The 15,394-nt window shown below is 37.4% G+C and overlaps 1 protein-coding gene across 1 annotated transcript in view; it reads left to right on the top strand.

The window, feature by feature from the left end:
• Nucleotides 1-482: 482 nt before the first annotated feature.
• LOC131159196 (bifunctional aspartate aminotransferase and glutamate/aspartate-prephenate aminotransferase) overlaps nucleotides 483-15,394 on the top strand; it is a 42,576-nt gene continuing 27,664 nt past the window's right edge. Inside the window, exons 1-7 of the mRNA XM_058113913.1 lie at nucleotides 483-864; nucleotides 8,274-8,508; nucleotides 8,973-9,066; nucleotides 9,173-9,276; nucleotides 13,757-14,005; nucleotides 14,096-14,209; nucleotides 14,353-14,436. Of these exons, the coding sequence (XP_057969896.1) occupies nucleotides 731-864; nucleotides 8,274-8,508; nucleotides 8,973-9,066; nucleotides 9,173-9,276; nucleotides 13,757-14,005; nucleotides 14,096-14,209; nucleotides 14,353-14,436 (1,014 nt within the window). The 5' untranslated portion in view covers nucleotides 483-730. The remainder of the gene's footprint in view (nucleotides 865-8,273; nucleotides 8,509-8,972; nucleotides 9,067-9,172; nucleotides 9,277-13,756; nucleotides 14,006-14,095; nucleotides 14,210-14,352; nucleotides 14,437-15,394) is intronic.

Raw genomic sequence — 15,394 nt, 5'->3', positions numbered from 1 at the left:
CCATTGTGTTGCGGTTGACACTCTTTATAGGCTGCATGTGCATGTGCATGTGTCTTGAACATATTTATTATCATCATTAGTCAAGACCCTCAAGAACCCAACTTAGCAAAAAGACCAAATCAAACACCATTATCTCGCAGAATTTGGGTATAATGTAGAGTCGGGATTGGTAGGTTTGTGTAATGGTTTCAATTCATTTGATAAAATATTACAAAACCCTCCACCAGGTCTTAGTCTACACCATGACTAATTCCTTACATACAAGGGCCAACCCAATCTTCCTTTGGAGAAGGAAATCCAAAACCCTCCACCAGATCTTGCCAGATTAGCACTTGTTCAACCATATTACAAATCCTACTTGATGTAACAAGATCTAGACCTTTATCATCATGTATATATTCCAGGTTTAATATGAATACATCATAAAATATACAAATTTAATTAAAAATATTTATAATAAAATCATATTAAATTTGATGCCTGTGCTTACCATACCAACTAGAGAAAGGGAAAGGAGCGTTGAAACGTCTCACCATCTCGTGCGACGACTCCACCTGTCCAGGCATTGTGCCGGCTCCACCTACCCCTTTACTCACCTACTCTCTCTCTCTCTCTCTCTCTCTCTCTCTCTCACACACACACACACACACAGAAGATCTTTAAATTTTACTATGATTTGTCGGGATTGGATCCACCAAGCTGCTCTAATCCGATTCCATCCAAAGTCCGAATGGCCTTTGCCAGCAGTTCATCGAGGCCTGCTCGTCTCGCTGTCCAACTAAGTTTTGCCGGAGCTTCTTTCGATTCACAGAGCTCTAGATCATCCATCTCTTTCCCCTCCCATATTCATCATTTCTCCCTCAAGTAAGTTTTCTCCTTATTTATTTACCTTCTGAGTAGTTTTCTGATTTTCCCTGTTTGGTTGCCGAGAAAAAAATGGCGGAAAAGAGCACACTTTATAAAAAATTTGCATACATTTTGCATAAGTGATTTGTAGCTGTTTGAGTCTTGAAAAACAAATGCATTCTCGGTCGAGTGGGACTAAGAATTCTGTCTATGGTTAAAGCTTTGCGAATTTCCGTTTGTTTCTCTTTGCACGTATTGTAATCTCTCTATGGCACGCGTACGGGCATTAAAGCTTCGTTTTTCTTGTTCTAAAATGTCCGGTAGGAAATGTGAAATGTGCACGCTGCGTCTTTACTAGCATCTGAGTCTTAGCACTTGTCCAAAGCAAGTGTGTTTCGGTATTTCGTTGAATTGCTCTACTCCATTTTTCTTTTTTTGGTAATTGTGGTGACTACTCCGGAATATAGGATCAGTTTGCCTGTTTGATTCTGATGTAATTTACGGTCAATATAACAATTCCCATAGCATGTGGAAGTACCTGTTAAACAAGACAACTCAGAGATTGGCGACAACTAAGAGATTGGAGCATTCGGTCAATCAACGTGTGGTGATTGACTCGGCTAATTTCCCCCCAATGGTTTCCTTTCATGATTGCTAATATCTCTCCAACAGTTTCCTTCCATTATTGTGTCTCCTTATTTAGAATGTGTCTATAGCTAGCATATTATCGCTTTTAAAGTCTTTCCTTGTATATAAAACTTCCTTGTATGATTTTTACAATTCTATAAATAAACATGTAAAGAATGGTGTAAGCATCAATTGCTACACCCATGGTTTTAAATCGCGGTAGCGGGTAGCGTAACGTAGCGGTAACGAGTGTAATGGGAAGTGGGGGTAGTGGATGTTACATAACGGGAAGTGTGTGTAACGACCGTGAATTTTTTTGAAGCACGCACAACCTTGTGCATATTAGTGTACTTGCATGTTTTAAGCTTTTAGCCCTTCTTAGAAAGAGTTTTAGCGTATTTTGTATTCTTTAGTTTGACTAACTAAGTTATTTGGTAAGGGCAACAAGTTTACATTTGTTTTAAACCACCACTGATAGAAAAATTACGTGTGTGTGCATATTTATACTTCTCATTGTTCTTATTTGTGATAAATTCTTATGTGTGCTAAATTAATTAATGAAACAAAATACATTATACATTCCATTAATCTATTAGACACATAAGACCTACGAATAATACAAATATAAAATAGTTGGAAAAGATAGAAGGTTGAGGTTGAAAAATATAGAACATAAATATCACATTACTAATATTATCAAAATAAAAATATTTTCCTAACAAGCTAGTATTTTTAAATTATTAATTAATGCATATCTTGTGAGTATTTAAAGACATAGTAAAGTTTGTATCATTGTCATCGTCATTATAATCTTTTCCCCCTCTCGCCACATGGAATATTGAGAATGATTTATGAAAGACGGAAAAAGTGAGAAGAAAAGTAAAAAATAAAATAAATTTTGTGGTGTAACAGTCCTGTAGCGGTTATGTAACAGCCGTAGCAACCTTTACATAACAGTCACGGCCCGTAATAGCCGCTACAACTGTGATTTTTCTTCCCACAGATTTCGCGGTATGTAACGGTATCGGTAACCCAAAATACGTAACGGTCGCAGCTGTTATTTAAAACCATGGCTACATCATGTTTGTACAATCTTTCATGATATCAGAGCCTACAGGCTAACACCATTTCCTGCATACTTGTACGCTTATGCAAAAATGTCTTCCTCGTCCATCATTTTTAATCTCCCAACTATCGGACAATTGATTTCGGTACGGATGGATGGAACAAACTACCTAAATTGGGTTTCCCAATCACTTCCGGTTTTACGGAGTAATGATTTGCTAGGTTTCGTGGATGGTACTGAACTGTGCCCAACTAAACATCTTACGACCACTGGAAACGCTGGAACTTCCACTCCTGAAATTAATCCAACTTTTCTCCTCTGGACAAAGAAGGACCAATTTGTTCTCAGCTGGTTGAATGCCACTTTGGATGAGAAGGTTTTGTTAGTAACCTTTGGTCTTGATACTGCTCGTGCGGTCTGGCTTGCCTTAGCCAACAGGTATGCCTCCCGGTCCCATTCCCGCGTCAATTACTTGAAGCGCCAGTTGCAGTCTTTAAATCAGGAAGGGAAAAGTTGTGGGGAATATCTTTAGGATGCAAAGTCATGGGCAGATCAACTGGCTGCAGCCGGACAACCTGTAGAGGATGATGATTTAATTCATCATGTTCTCAGTTGTTTGAATTCCCCTTTTTCATCCTTTTTGATCTCCATGGGTGTTGTTTTGCGTGACAAATCAATGAGTTTTGATGATTTTTCCTTTGAGTTCTTGTCCTGTGAAATACAAATTCAAAGCCAGCGGCCTATGCACGCCCCACAGATGGACAATGAAAACACTTTTGCTATGATGACTCGTCGTCTTGGAGGTCAAAAGAAGCAGAACAAACCATTTCAACCCAAGTTTCCCAATTCTCCTGGATAGAATCAAAATCAAGGCCTTCCTTGATTCCAAGGCAATAATAATAAGCACAAGAATAATCAATTTCAAAATCAAGGGAGTTTTCAGCCACTCAAAAACAACCAAAACCCGAATAGTGCTGTTTTTAATCCCTATGCCTGTCAGATTTGCCAAAAGGAGAACCACACTGCCTTGGATTGCTTTCACAAATTCGACTATAGCTACCAAGGTCGGCATCCACCAACTCAACTTGCCGTCATGGTAGCTCACTCGAACTCTCTGCTGACATACTGGCTGATAGCGGGGCAAACAAGCACATCACCAATGATAGTGGTGATATGGCTTCTCCAGCCCTTTATAATGGCTCGGACACAATTGCCGTGGGTAATGGTAATGGTTTTCAAATTTCCAGCGCAGGGTCCTTTACCTTAAACACTTGTAGCTCAAAACTTTCTCTTAATCGTGTCTTACATTGTCTCGATGCTCTAACCAAATGGATGCCTGGTAACCAATTTTGTGTCGATAATGATTACTATTTTATCCTAACCAATTCCTCTTATTGTGTGAAGGATCGCAAAACGGGACGCACACTGCTGGAAGGGCTGAGTGAAGGAGGACTATATCCCATTCGTTTGTCTTCTAATTATGCAAATAAAACCTGACCTCTTGTTGCATTTGTAGGAATTAAAACTTTTGTTGATGTTTGGCATGCTCGTCTAGGCCATCCATCCCTACAAGTCACCAAGAGCGTCATCAATTCCTTTGATCTTCTCATTACCAGCACTACTCAATGCGACTTTGTTTGCTCATCTTGTAGCCTAGGCAAGAGCACTCAGTTGCCCTTTGTTCTCTCGGACAAGGTTTCTGAATTTCCTCTTGATCTCATCCACTCCGACGTATGGGTATCATTGGTTGTGTCTAATGGTGGGTGTCGTTATTATGTTTCCTTCATTGATGATTGTTCTAGATTCACTTGGTTGTATCCCATTGCTAATAAATTTGAAGTTTTCTCTTGCTTCATTCGTTTTAAACTGCTTGTTGAAAATTTACTTTCTCGCAAAATCAAACAAATTCAAACTGATAATGGGGGAGAGTACAAATCCGGGCAGTTTAAAAATTTCTTAACTTCAAATGGAATTCATCATCGACTCATGTGTCCTCAATACTTCCCAACAAAATGGTATTGCTGAAAGAAAGCATAGACATATAATGGACATGGGGCTGTCAATGCTAGCTCAATGTAATCTTCCTAAAACTTTTGGGTTGATGCTTTTTCTACAGCAATGTTTCTTATAAATCGTCTCCCAACAGCTGTGTTGCAAAATAAATCTCCCTACCTTGTCCTTTTTGGAAAAACACCAAATTATACTAAATTTCGTGTTTTTGGGTTTGCTTGCTATCCTTTGCTTCGTCCATATACTCATGATAAATTAGCTTACAAAAGCAAATTATGCATTTTTCTAGGCTATTCATCTTAGCATGATGGATATAAATGTTATGATCCTATATCCAAAAAAATCTATTTTTCTAGGCATGTCCAAATGATGAGAATGTCTATCCTGCCCGAGAGTCCTTTGTCACTCGATCTCAAAGTAGTGCTGCAGCTGAACAAAGTCCGTTACTCATTCAACCTCAATCTGGACCAACACAATTCCTCACACAGCCTATCACGATACCTGACCCCCTCGTTCTTAATAATCCTATTATCCCATCACCTGAAGCCCGTCACGATACCTGATCCTCTAGACCTAAATCCCATTGTCCCGTCTCCTGAGCCTTACGAACCCCACTCTCCACTTAACCCACCTATACAAAATAACCCTTAGCCTGACCCGTCTCCTATGTCACAACCTGTGCCTCCTAAACCACATATAGTCACTAGATCCCAAACTAGCTCCTCTCTTCCCAAGCAATACACAGACTATCATCTCTTCTATGCCTCCAAACACCCCATAAAAGCCCTGCAGACTGTGCTTGAAATTTCTAAACCATCTTGTGACTCATGAGCTGTTGTGTCTAGTGATTGGCGCAGGGCAATGCAGGAAGAGTATCAGGCACCGATGGACAATGGAACTTGGGAGTTGGTACCCCGACCTCTGTATAGAAAGGTGATTCCAGTGCGCTGGGTATACAAGATCAAGCAGATTCCATCTGGGGCGATTGAACGTTATAAGGCGAGATTAGTGGTAAAGGGGTTTTATCAAGTTTCTGGGGTTGATTTTTCTAAGACATTCAGTTCTGTTATAAAGCCAGTTACAGTTCGAATTGTGTTGACACTTGCAGTGCATTTTGGGTGCTAGGTTAAGCAATTAGATATTTCTAGTGCTTTTCTTAATGGAACTTTATAGGAGGAAGTCTATGTTGAGCAACCACAAGGCTTTCAAAGATCAGAGTTTCCAGATCATGTTTGTTGCCTTCGAAAGGCACTCTACGACCTTAAACAGGCTCCTAGAGCATGGTACCTACGTCTATCACAAAGCTTACTACAATTGGGTTTTGTTGCCTCACAAGTGGATACATCTTTGTTCACCTATCACAAGCATAACATACACATCTACGTAGATGATTTGCTTGTTACTAGAAATAATTTTGTCTTCATTGGGGCTCTTGCCACCAAACTTCAAGCTGAATTCAAAGTTAAAGACCTGGGTTCCCTTAGTTATTTTTTGGGAATAGAGACAAGTTGAGATATACAAGTTTGCATCTAAGGCAAACCAAGTATATCTTAGAAATTTTGCATCGCCACAAGATGGTGGGGGTGAAGCCTTATAATACCTCGAGTCTCTCTGGCCGCAAGTTGTCCGCCCTATCAAATGATCCTCTTCATGACATTATTGAGTATCAACAACTTGTAGGAGCACTTCAGTATTGTATACTAATTAAGCTGGACATTGCGTACACTGTGAATCAACTATGCCAACACCGTCATGCTCCAACTTCTGAACATTGGAATGCAGCGAAACGGGTTTTTCGATATCTAAAGGGTACGGTTGATCATGGATTATATTTCACCCATGGTGCACTTGATCTTCATGCCTTTTGTGATGGCATTTTCCTTGGCCCGTGCTTAATTTCCTGGTGTGCCAAAAAACAAATTGTGGTGTCTTGGTCTAGTGCAGAGGCAGAATACCGTGCTCTCGCAATGGTAGTTGCTGAGTTATATTGGATTAGAATGGTGTTATGTGATTTACAAATTGTTCTCCCTAAGGCTCTTGCTATATGGTGTGACAATGAAAGTGCACTTGCTCTTGTTGCTAATCCAGTGTTCCATCCACGCACAAAACACATCGAGGTTGACTACCATTTTATTTGTGAAAAGGTGGTCAATCAAGATGTTAACCTTCACTGCATAACATCCAAAGATCAGATTGGCGACATTTTCACTAAGGGTCTCACCTCGAATCGCTTCCAGTTTCTCCAGTCCAAGCTCATGGTGCGTGAATCCCCCTTTCGCTTGCAGGGGAGTGTTAAACAAGACAACTCGGAGATTGGAGCTATCATTGGTAAATCAACGTGTGGTGATTGACTCGGCTAATTGCCCTCCAATGGTTTCCTTTCATGATTGCTAATTTCTCTCCAGCAGTTTCCTTCCATTATTGTATCTCCTTATTTAGGATGTGTCCATAGCTAGCATACTATCGCGTTTAAAGTCTTTCCTTGTATATAAAACTTCCTTGTATAGTTTTTGCAATTCTATAAATAAACATGTAAAGAATGGTGTAGGCATTGATTGCTACACCGTGTTTGTACAATCTTTCAGTACCCTCATGGAGTATTTCATTGATTTATATTTGAACTTCAGAATCTATTGGGCAGCCCCAAGTGTAACTCCTAAAATTATTTTTCTTGGGATTGGAAGGAAGAACGCAACAGAAGCAATCTAAGTTGTAGAGTCGATAATACTTCACAAAATTAATTTTTTATGAAGTGTAAAATGAATAAATGAAGTGCTTGTGAGGTGAAAAATTCTCTTTGAATGCAAGCACAGGTTTACAACGCTTTTTTTTTTTTTGCTCATTCAGTAACAATTACCGCTTATGCCAGCAGTATTCAGTCCTGACATCACATCTGCAAATGACCAGCACTCTCAATGTCTGCCATTGCCAACAGAATTTTATGCATTTACTACTCAGTTGCAAAGCTCTTTTGTTCATGATTATTGATCCCATCACCACGACTTCAGGCTTTACGGTGCAGCCACAAACTGCTGGTAGCCTACAACCACTCAGACCATCATTACAATCATTTATAGAATTGGAAGTAGCCTTAACACAGCCTTCAACTAGTCTATCCTTTGCTATCAGGCCACTACTACCACCATGCCTACTTCTCTCATTGTCAGTGTTTATGCAAACACCACCTGCATACTGTGATGGGGTGTCTATGACTGCAACAGTTGCTAATATTGCCTCTATCACCTTACCACACCTTACCTACTTTTGTTCCTGCCAAACTTGTTTTTGTAATATCAATTTTTTGTGTATTGTGTTATCGTTTCTTGATTTGCTTGTCTAGTGTCAAATTTAGATCATCATTCAGCGGATGATTATGTTTTTGTGAACCGACACATTTTTGAAAGAAAGAATAAAAGAGGGAAAAAAATATACTCCTTTTCTTGCTCTTCAAATGTGTTTTCAAACAACAAATCTAATAATGAAATATGTTTGAATTGTGCATGGAACTTCTGTTTCTGTTCTTACGAATGGTTGACTGTCTTGAACAATTTATCTACTTCTGCACTGTTATTTAAATTGAAGTCAGTTAGATTATTCTCTTCAAGAATCTTTCACAAAGTAGTACGAAGGATCCTGCCAAATTATTGATCCCGATCACTTTTTTTTTCTGATTTTTGAAACTATTTTGGAAGCTCATTTTATTCTTCTCTATACATTGTCATAGATCTGCGGAGGTTAGAACACAAGTACAGTCATCTAGAATAAGTTCAGTAAGAGCAGAGAGCAGCTTTGAACAAATGGAGCTTGATATTTCATTGAATCCTAGAGTGAATTCAGTGAAGCCTTCAAAGACGGTGGCTATAACTGATCAAGCAACTGCTCTTGTACAGGCTGGAGTGCCTGTTATTCGCCTGGCAGCTGGAGAACCTGATTTTGACACACCAGCTGTTATAGCTGAGGTAATTTTTGGCCTTACATTTGTTCCTATTTCTCAGTACTAGTTCGTTTCCTTGTACTTGGCTTCTTGCATTACTTTTGATAAATGTTAGGGCAAAAGACACTCACCTCTCTTGAGGTTTGATAAAGAGACGGAGACCTCCCTTGAGGTTTCAAAAATGCTACAGGCCTCCCTTGAAATTTAAAAAATGTCACATAATTCTCTTGAGGTTTGCCAAAAAGACAAAAGTCTCCCCTAAAAAAACTTTTCTTTTTGCAAAGTACAAGGTGGGGACTTGTGTTTTTTTGACAAACCTCAGGGGAGGTCATTGGGATTTTTAAAACCTCAGGGGAGGTCTCTGAAATTTTTGAAATCTCAGGGGAGGCCATTGTCTTTTTGCCAAACCTTAGGGGAGATTAGTGTCTTTTGCCCCAAATGTTATTTGGTATTTTGGTCTGCTTTTTGTGATGTTTGTGAAAAACATAGGCTGGGATAAATGCAATTCGTGAAGGGTACACAAGGTATACCCCAAATGCAGGTACTAAGGAACTCCGCTCTGCAATTTGCCATAAGCTGAAAGGTTTGTTAGTGTCCTTTATCTAGAACATTGCGAGCTGACTACTTTGACCATATGCTTCTGCATTTCTAAGATATTGTATTCTAATAGTTACTTTGATTTTGGGCAGAAGAAAATGGGTTATCATATACACCTGATCAGATTTTGGTCAGTAATGGGGCCAAGCAAAGTATCTTCCAGGCAGTGCTTGCTGTTTGTTCCCCAGGAGATGAGGTAAAGTGGTTCTTGTTTGAATAAAGTTCGTTATTATATTGATCAATTCGAGGAATTAATCTGCTGTGTGATTCTTTTTGATATTGTCTTCTTCTAAATTTACTTGTTTTTGGGTTGAATCTTCTTCTAAATTAATTGCCACAAATTTATCAGAACTTCTTTTCTCTTGCTGTGTGTGAGGTTTATCTTTTCTACTTTTACATGGCTCTGATTTTGATTGGATTGGGTTAGCTGTTCATAGAAGGAGTGAATCACATAAAATTTCTACTTCGGAGTTATGACCTGACCAGTTACCACCAAAGCCATTATCCCCCTTTTGATTGAGAACAAATGTGAGTTGGTTCAAGAACAAAGAACTGCTGATCTGCAATAATATAACAGTTGAAGTTTACAACTGATTGCAATTATTTCCCTGTGTAGTTGTGAAGGCCGGTTATGTATGTAGCATGAAAAAATTCAAATAATCATCTGAATCCAATTTGATGATCCCCTATTTCTTTCTCCAAAGCATTTTCCATTTCAATTAGGTTTTTCAGCTACAGATCTTAGTTTGGTTTTTTTTAGTTTATTAAAAAATTAGTTTCCAGTTTCTGTTTTGGTTTTGGAGGAAAACCAAAGTAAAAAACCAAAAAAGAAAGGTTTATATACTTAATTGTGTAAATTTCTTTATTTTTTTTAGTTTTAGTAAATTTTATATTTACTATTTTTATAATTAATACTTGTTAATGTTGTTAATTAATATGTTCATTAATCATTTATGAGTGAAAAATATAGGTGGAGGTTGTATGGGGTTTTTTGTTTTCGGGGGATGGGGAAATTCTCCTCCTTTTTGTCCCACATCAGATGTGGGGGAAAAAGGCGTGTGGGAGAGTGGAGGGAAGGCAATAAATTGTTTGCTAGTCTCCCTTCCCTTTCCATTCTTGGGCCTCTCTCGAAATGGATATGGTCTTGAAAAATTTGGGCTATGATTTCTTAATAATAGCTTATCTTATTTTCTGCACCATTTAATTAGAAACAGATTAAAAAAATGAGCCAAACTGGTGAACTGATGGTCAGTTTTAAGATGAAAAATGATCTATTATTGATTCAGGTGGTTAGTTTGGTTTGGTGTCCTGTTTTGGCCTGAGCCAAACTGATTTCTGCTGCATGGATAATTATTAATTTGAAAGTTCATCTAAATTTATCTATGTACTAGGAGAATGGAAACTACTGCAGTCATTCATTTCCGGAACAGCTGAACTTATTCCTCCAACTTTCAGTTCTAAGTTTAGTTGCTTTGATCTTGTAAAATGCCATGACTGGAGTCTAATATATAAAATAATTTAGGGCTTAAAACAAAGACAAAATCCATGGAACACATGGTGTAAAAATGAATGAATGACCAATACAATGACAACAACAAAACCAAGCCTTAGTCTCACTAAGTGGGGTCGGCTATATGAATCTTTTTCCGCCAATTTATGTGATCATAGACTATTTCTTTTGATAGATTCAAGGATATTAAATTCTTACTCACTATTTCCTCCCAAGTTATTTTAGGTCTACCTATGCCCCTTCTACTGCCCTCCACAGTAATTAAGTCACTCTTCCTCATAGGTGCACTATGTGGCCTACGTTGCAAGTGTCCATATCATCCGAGTCATCCTTTTCTTATCTTATCTTCTATAGGAGTTGCACCTAACTTACCACGAATATGTTCATTCCTTAATTTATCTTTCAATGTTATACCACTCATCCATCTAAGCATTCTCATCTCGGTAACTTTTACTTTTTGGATATTATGTTTCTTCGTCGCCCAACATTCCGATCCACACAGCATATCTGGTCTTATAGCTTTCCTATAAAACTTCCCTTTCAATTTTAAGGGTATTCTACGATCATAGCACACTTGAAGCATTTCTCCATTTTACCCAACCTGCTTTAACTCTATGCATTACATCATCTTCAATTTCTCCTTCAGCTTGCATAATAGATCCAAGGTATCGAAATCTACAAGTACTATTTATTTCTTCATCATCAAATTTAACTTTGTCTCCAATATTCCTCCTATCTTTACTAAAATTACATTTCATATATTCTGTTTTATTTCTACTTATCCTAAAGCCTCTAGATTCCAAAGTTTTTCTCCACAATTCTAACTCAGCCTCTACTCTGTCCCTAGTTTCGTCAATTAATACAATATCATCTGCAGACAACATACATCATGGAACCTCCTTTTGAATACTCCTAGTCAATTGGTCAATCACTAAAGCAAAAAGATAAGGACTCAAAGCAGATCCTTGATGTACACCTATGATAATTGGAAATTCTCTAGTTTCTCCATCTATAGTCCTTACACTAGTCATTATTCCATCGTACATATCCTTAATGACATCGGTATACCTACAACATACACATTTTTTTCTAAAACCCACCATAGAACTTCCCTAGGTATCCTATCATATGCTTTCTCAAAGTCAATAAATATCATATGCAAGTCCCTTTTCTTTTCCCTTAAATTTTCCATTAATCCTCTTAAAAGATAAATAGCTTCCGGGGTAGATCTCCCAGGCATAAAACCTTATTGATTTTCTGAGATCTTCGTTTCTAACCTTAATCTTTGTTCAACTACCCTTTCCCATAGTTTCATCATATGACTTATAAGTTTAATTTCACGATAGTTATTACAATTTTTCTTCCATTCATTTGGAATTTTCTTAGTTTTTATAATTGTATTATATAAATTAGTTAACCATATAATTCCGTTATCACCCAAGCATTTCCAAACTTCAATTGGGATGTTATCTGGTCCCATAGCTTTTCCATTTTTCATATTTTTTTAGTGTAAACTTAACTTTGTTAACTCTAATTTTGCGAATAACTCTTATATTTTTAGTTTTTTCCTCATTTGACAATTCTAAGTTTAAGCCTTCTATTTGGTTTTCGTTAAACAACTTACTAAAATAACTTCGCCATCTTTCTTGAATATCTTCGTCCTTAACCAAGACAATATCATCCTCACTTTTTATACATTTTACATTTCCTAAGTCTTTGCTCTTCCTTTCTCTAGGTTTAGCAAGTTTAAATATATCTCTTTCCCCATCTTTTGTACCTAATCTATCATACAAACTATTAAATGATCTATATTTAGCTTCACTAACGGTCCTTTTTGCATCTTTTCTTGCCTCATTATATTTTTCAAAGTTATCCCCGTTTCTACATTTTTGCCATGTTATACCAAATTCTTTTTGTCTTTATGATTTTTTGTACATTTTATCTCACCACCAACTCTCTTTGCTATTCGCGAATCTTCCCCTTGATTCACCGAAAATCTCTTTTGCTATCTTTTTAATAGAGCTAGCTAATTTATTCCAAAGAATATTTGTATCTATCCCATCCTCTATGGTCAATCCCCATCTTTGATCATTTTATCTTTAAATTTTATTATATTTTCTCTCTTTAGGTTCCACCATTTAGTTCTCCTACACTGGTTTATTTTATCTCTTTTCTTCCATTTTTTACTACATATATCTAACATTAAGACTCTGTGTTGTGTGGTTAGATTTTCACTTGGAATAACTTTACAATCCTTGCATGATAAACGATCTACCCTCCTAGTTTAAAAAAAATCTATTTGCCTTCTATTTTGTTCACTTTTAAAGGTTATCCAGTGTTCTTCTCTCTTTTTAAATCAAGTATTCACTATCCTAAAATCATATGGCATAACAAAGTCTAAGATCATCTCCTCAGACTCATTTTTGTCTCCATATCCATATCCTTTATGTATCCTCTCATAATTTTTATTATCTCTTCCAATGTGTCCATTCAAATCTCCTCCTATAAATATTTTCTCAGTCCATGGTATGCCTTGTATAATACTATCCATATCTTCCCAAAATTATCTCTTAAGATTTTCTGCAAGAAATAGATGAATGTGCAGTTTGGGACAATCGAGATAAAGTCTGCTAAGATTATTTGCTCTTGCGAAGCAAAGAAGTGCCTCTACTTGTAAGATATAGTAGTGGTTTGATCAAGTTGTATGAATTATAAAGACAAGTGAATGCCCTAAAAAAAACATGTGAGTTGATGCACTGAGGAGGGGCATGATGGCATGGTCAATTCCCATTTTATCAAAGCAGTGGTTGCCATCTTGTAGATTGAGTTTAATTGAAAAGATGTGCGCAGCCTTGAGTGGATGGTATTAGGCCTTGGTGACTTGACTAGTTGGGTGTTGGTTCTGATGCTGCAGTCTGTGAAGGTCATGTGGTCTATTCAGACTGTATACAGAGAAAGTTAGCGCAGACCTGAAGTAGTTGAACTGATTCACTGCTGTGCTCCCCAAGTGGCAGTATCACACACATCTATTTGAAATTTCTAAGAGTTTATGTTTTTAAATTACTTAATATGCTTGGTTATATAGACTAGTTTTTGCTGCTTATTCAAGTTTTTATATGGTCTTGCTTGTGAAATTCAAACTTATTGGCTGGAATTTGTTCTTTAGGTGCTAATTCCCGCTCCGTACTGGGTGAGCTATCCAGAAATGGCAAGGCTTGCTGATGCAACACCTGTGATTCTTCCGGCACCCATCTCTAAAAATTTTCTCTTGGATCCAAAGCTTCTAGAGTCCAAACTTAGTGAAAAATCAAGACTTTTGATTTTATGTTCACCATCCAACCCAACAGGATCGGTTTACCCCAGGAAATTGCTTGAAGATATAGCTCAGATTGTAGCAAGGCATCCCAGGCTTCTGGTAGGAACACCAAACCTGAATTCTGTGACCTCTAACTGCGTATGTTTGCTGGCATCCATGTTGTGATCTTTCTTTTGCTGTTTTATGCAGGTGCTATCTGATGAGATATATGAACACATAATTTATGCTCCTGCAACTCATGTAAGCTTTGCCTCTTTGCCAGGCATGTGGGAGAGGACTTTGACAGTCAATGGGTTTTCTAAGGTAACCCAGTTTTACTGTGTTCTAGTTTGACAGGATATTGATTTCAATTTTCTTGAATAGTACGGCCTAAAACATAGACTTTCCTTCAAGATTGACCTTTAGATGTTGGGAAATTTTACTTTAGATGTTGGGACATTTTGCAGGCCTTTGCAATGACAGGCTGGCGACTTGGATATCTTGCTGGCCCTAAGCACTTTGTTGCAGCCTGTAACAAGATCCAGAGCCAGGTATTCTGTATTTTTCTGATTCTGCAGCCATGATTTTCTAATGAGTAAAATCTAGCTGTGTTAATATTATGTCATTTTCTACATATTTCGAAATGTGATATTTATTGGGTGAAGATTCTAATAAGTGATTGTTTTTACCTGATTTGATGATTGCAACTTTGGGATACTGGAAAATGTTTCTTTATTGTGGTATCTTAATTCTCAAATGGGAGCGGGTGTTTGAATTAGGTTTCTTGAAAAGTTTTTACAGCTAATTACAAATTTTATGCAACTAAGTGAAATGCAATATGCTTATGTTAGAATACCACCTTACCTAAAAGCTCAAGCTGTTTGTTTGTGGGCCAACAATGTATATCAAGCTTTAACACTCCCTTGCAAATGCAGCCTGGCAGCATGTGGAGAGAAACACAGCATAGATAACACCCAATACAGGGAATACAATAAATTTTTTTAACACAACACAATAAATGCGGGCAACGAGACTAGAATCCAGGGCCTCCTAGTAACCAGCTCTAATACCATGTTAGAACACCACTTTGTCTAAAAGCTTAAGCTGTTAGGTTGTAGGCCAACAATGTATATCAAGTTTTTGTCACTTAATATATATATTTTTTAGAAAAAGAAATATATTGAGAGAGAGAAAAAAGAATTAGAACTTGGGGGAGAGCAACAAATCCTCAAACGAAGAAAAAAAAACAATAAAAACATAAATAAAAGAAAAAATGAAAAAGAAAGAACCTAACAAAATCTAATTCAAATATCCCCTTTGTAAACCTTTCCATCATAATTTATTGAATGCTTAAAATTATCTAGCTTGCATCGTCCTTTCTTCACCTTATTATTACCACAATCCAACCGAATTACTTGTCCTTCTCTTTCTGTTAGGGATAACTACAAGCCCATCTGATCAAGCAATTGTTAAACTGCAATGTCCTCCCTATTAATATCTTTTGCAGGG

Source organism: Malania oleifera, chromosome 7 (assembly GCF_029873635.1).
Source record: "Malania oleifera isolate guangnan ecotype guangnan chromosome 7, ASM2987363v1, whole genome shotgun sequence".
In the NCBI taxonomy this organism is placed as follows: domain Eukaryota; kingdom Viridiplantae; phylum Streptophyta; class Magnoliopsida; order Santalales; family Ximeniaceae; genus Malania; species Malania oleifera.
Note: the sequence above shows the minus strand (reverse complement) of the source record. Positions and strands in the feature narration are given on the sequence as shown.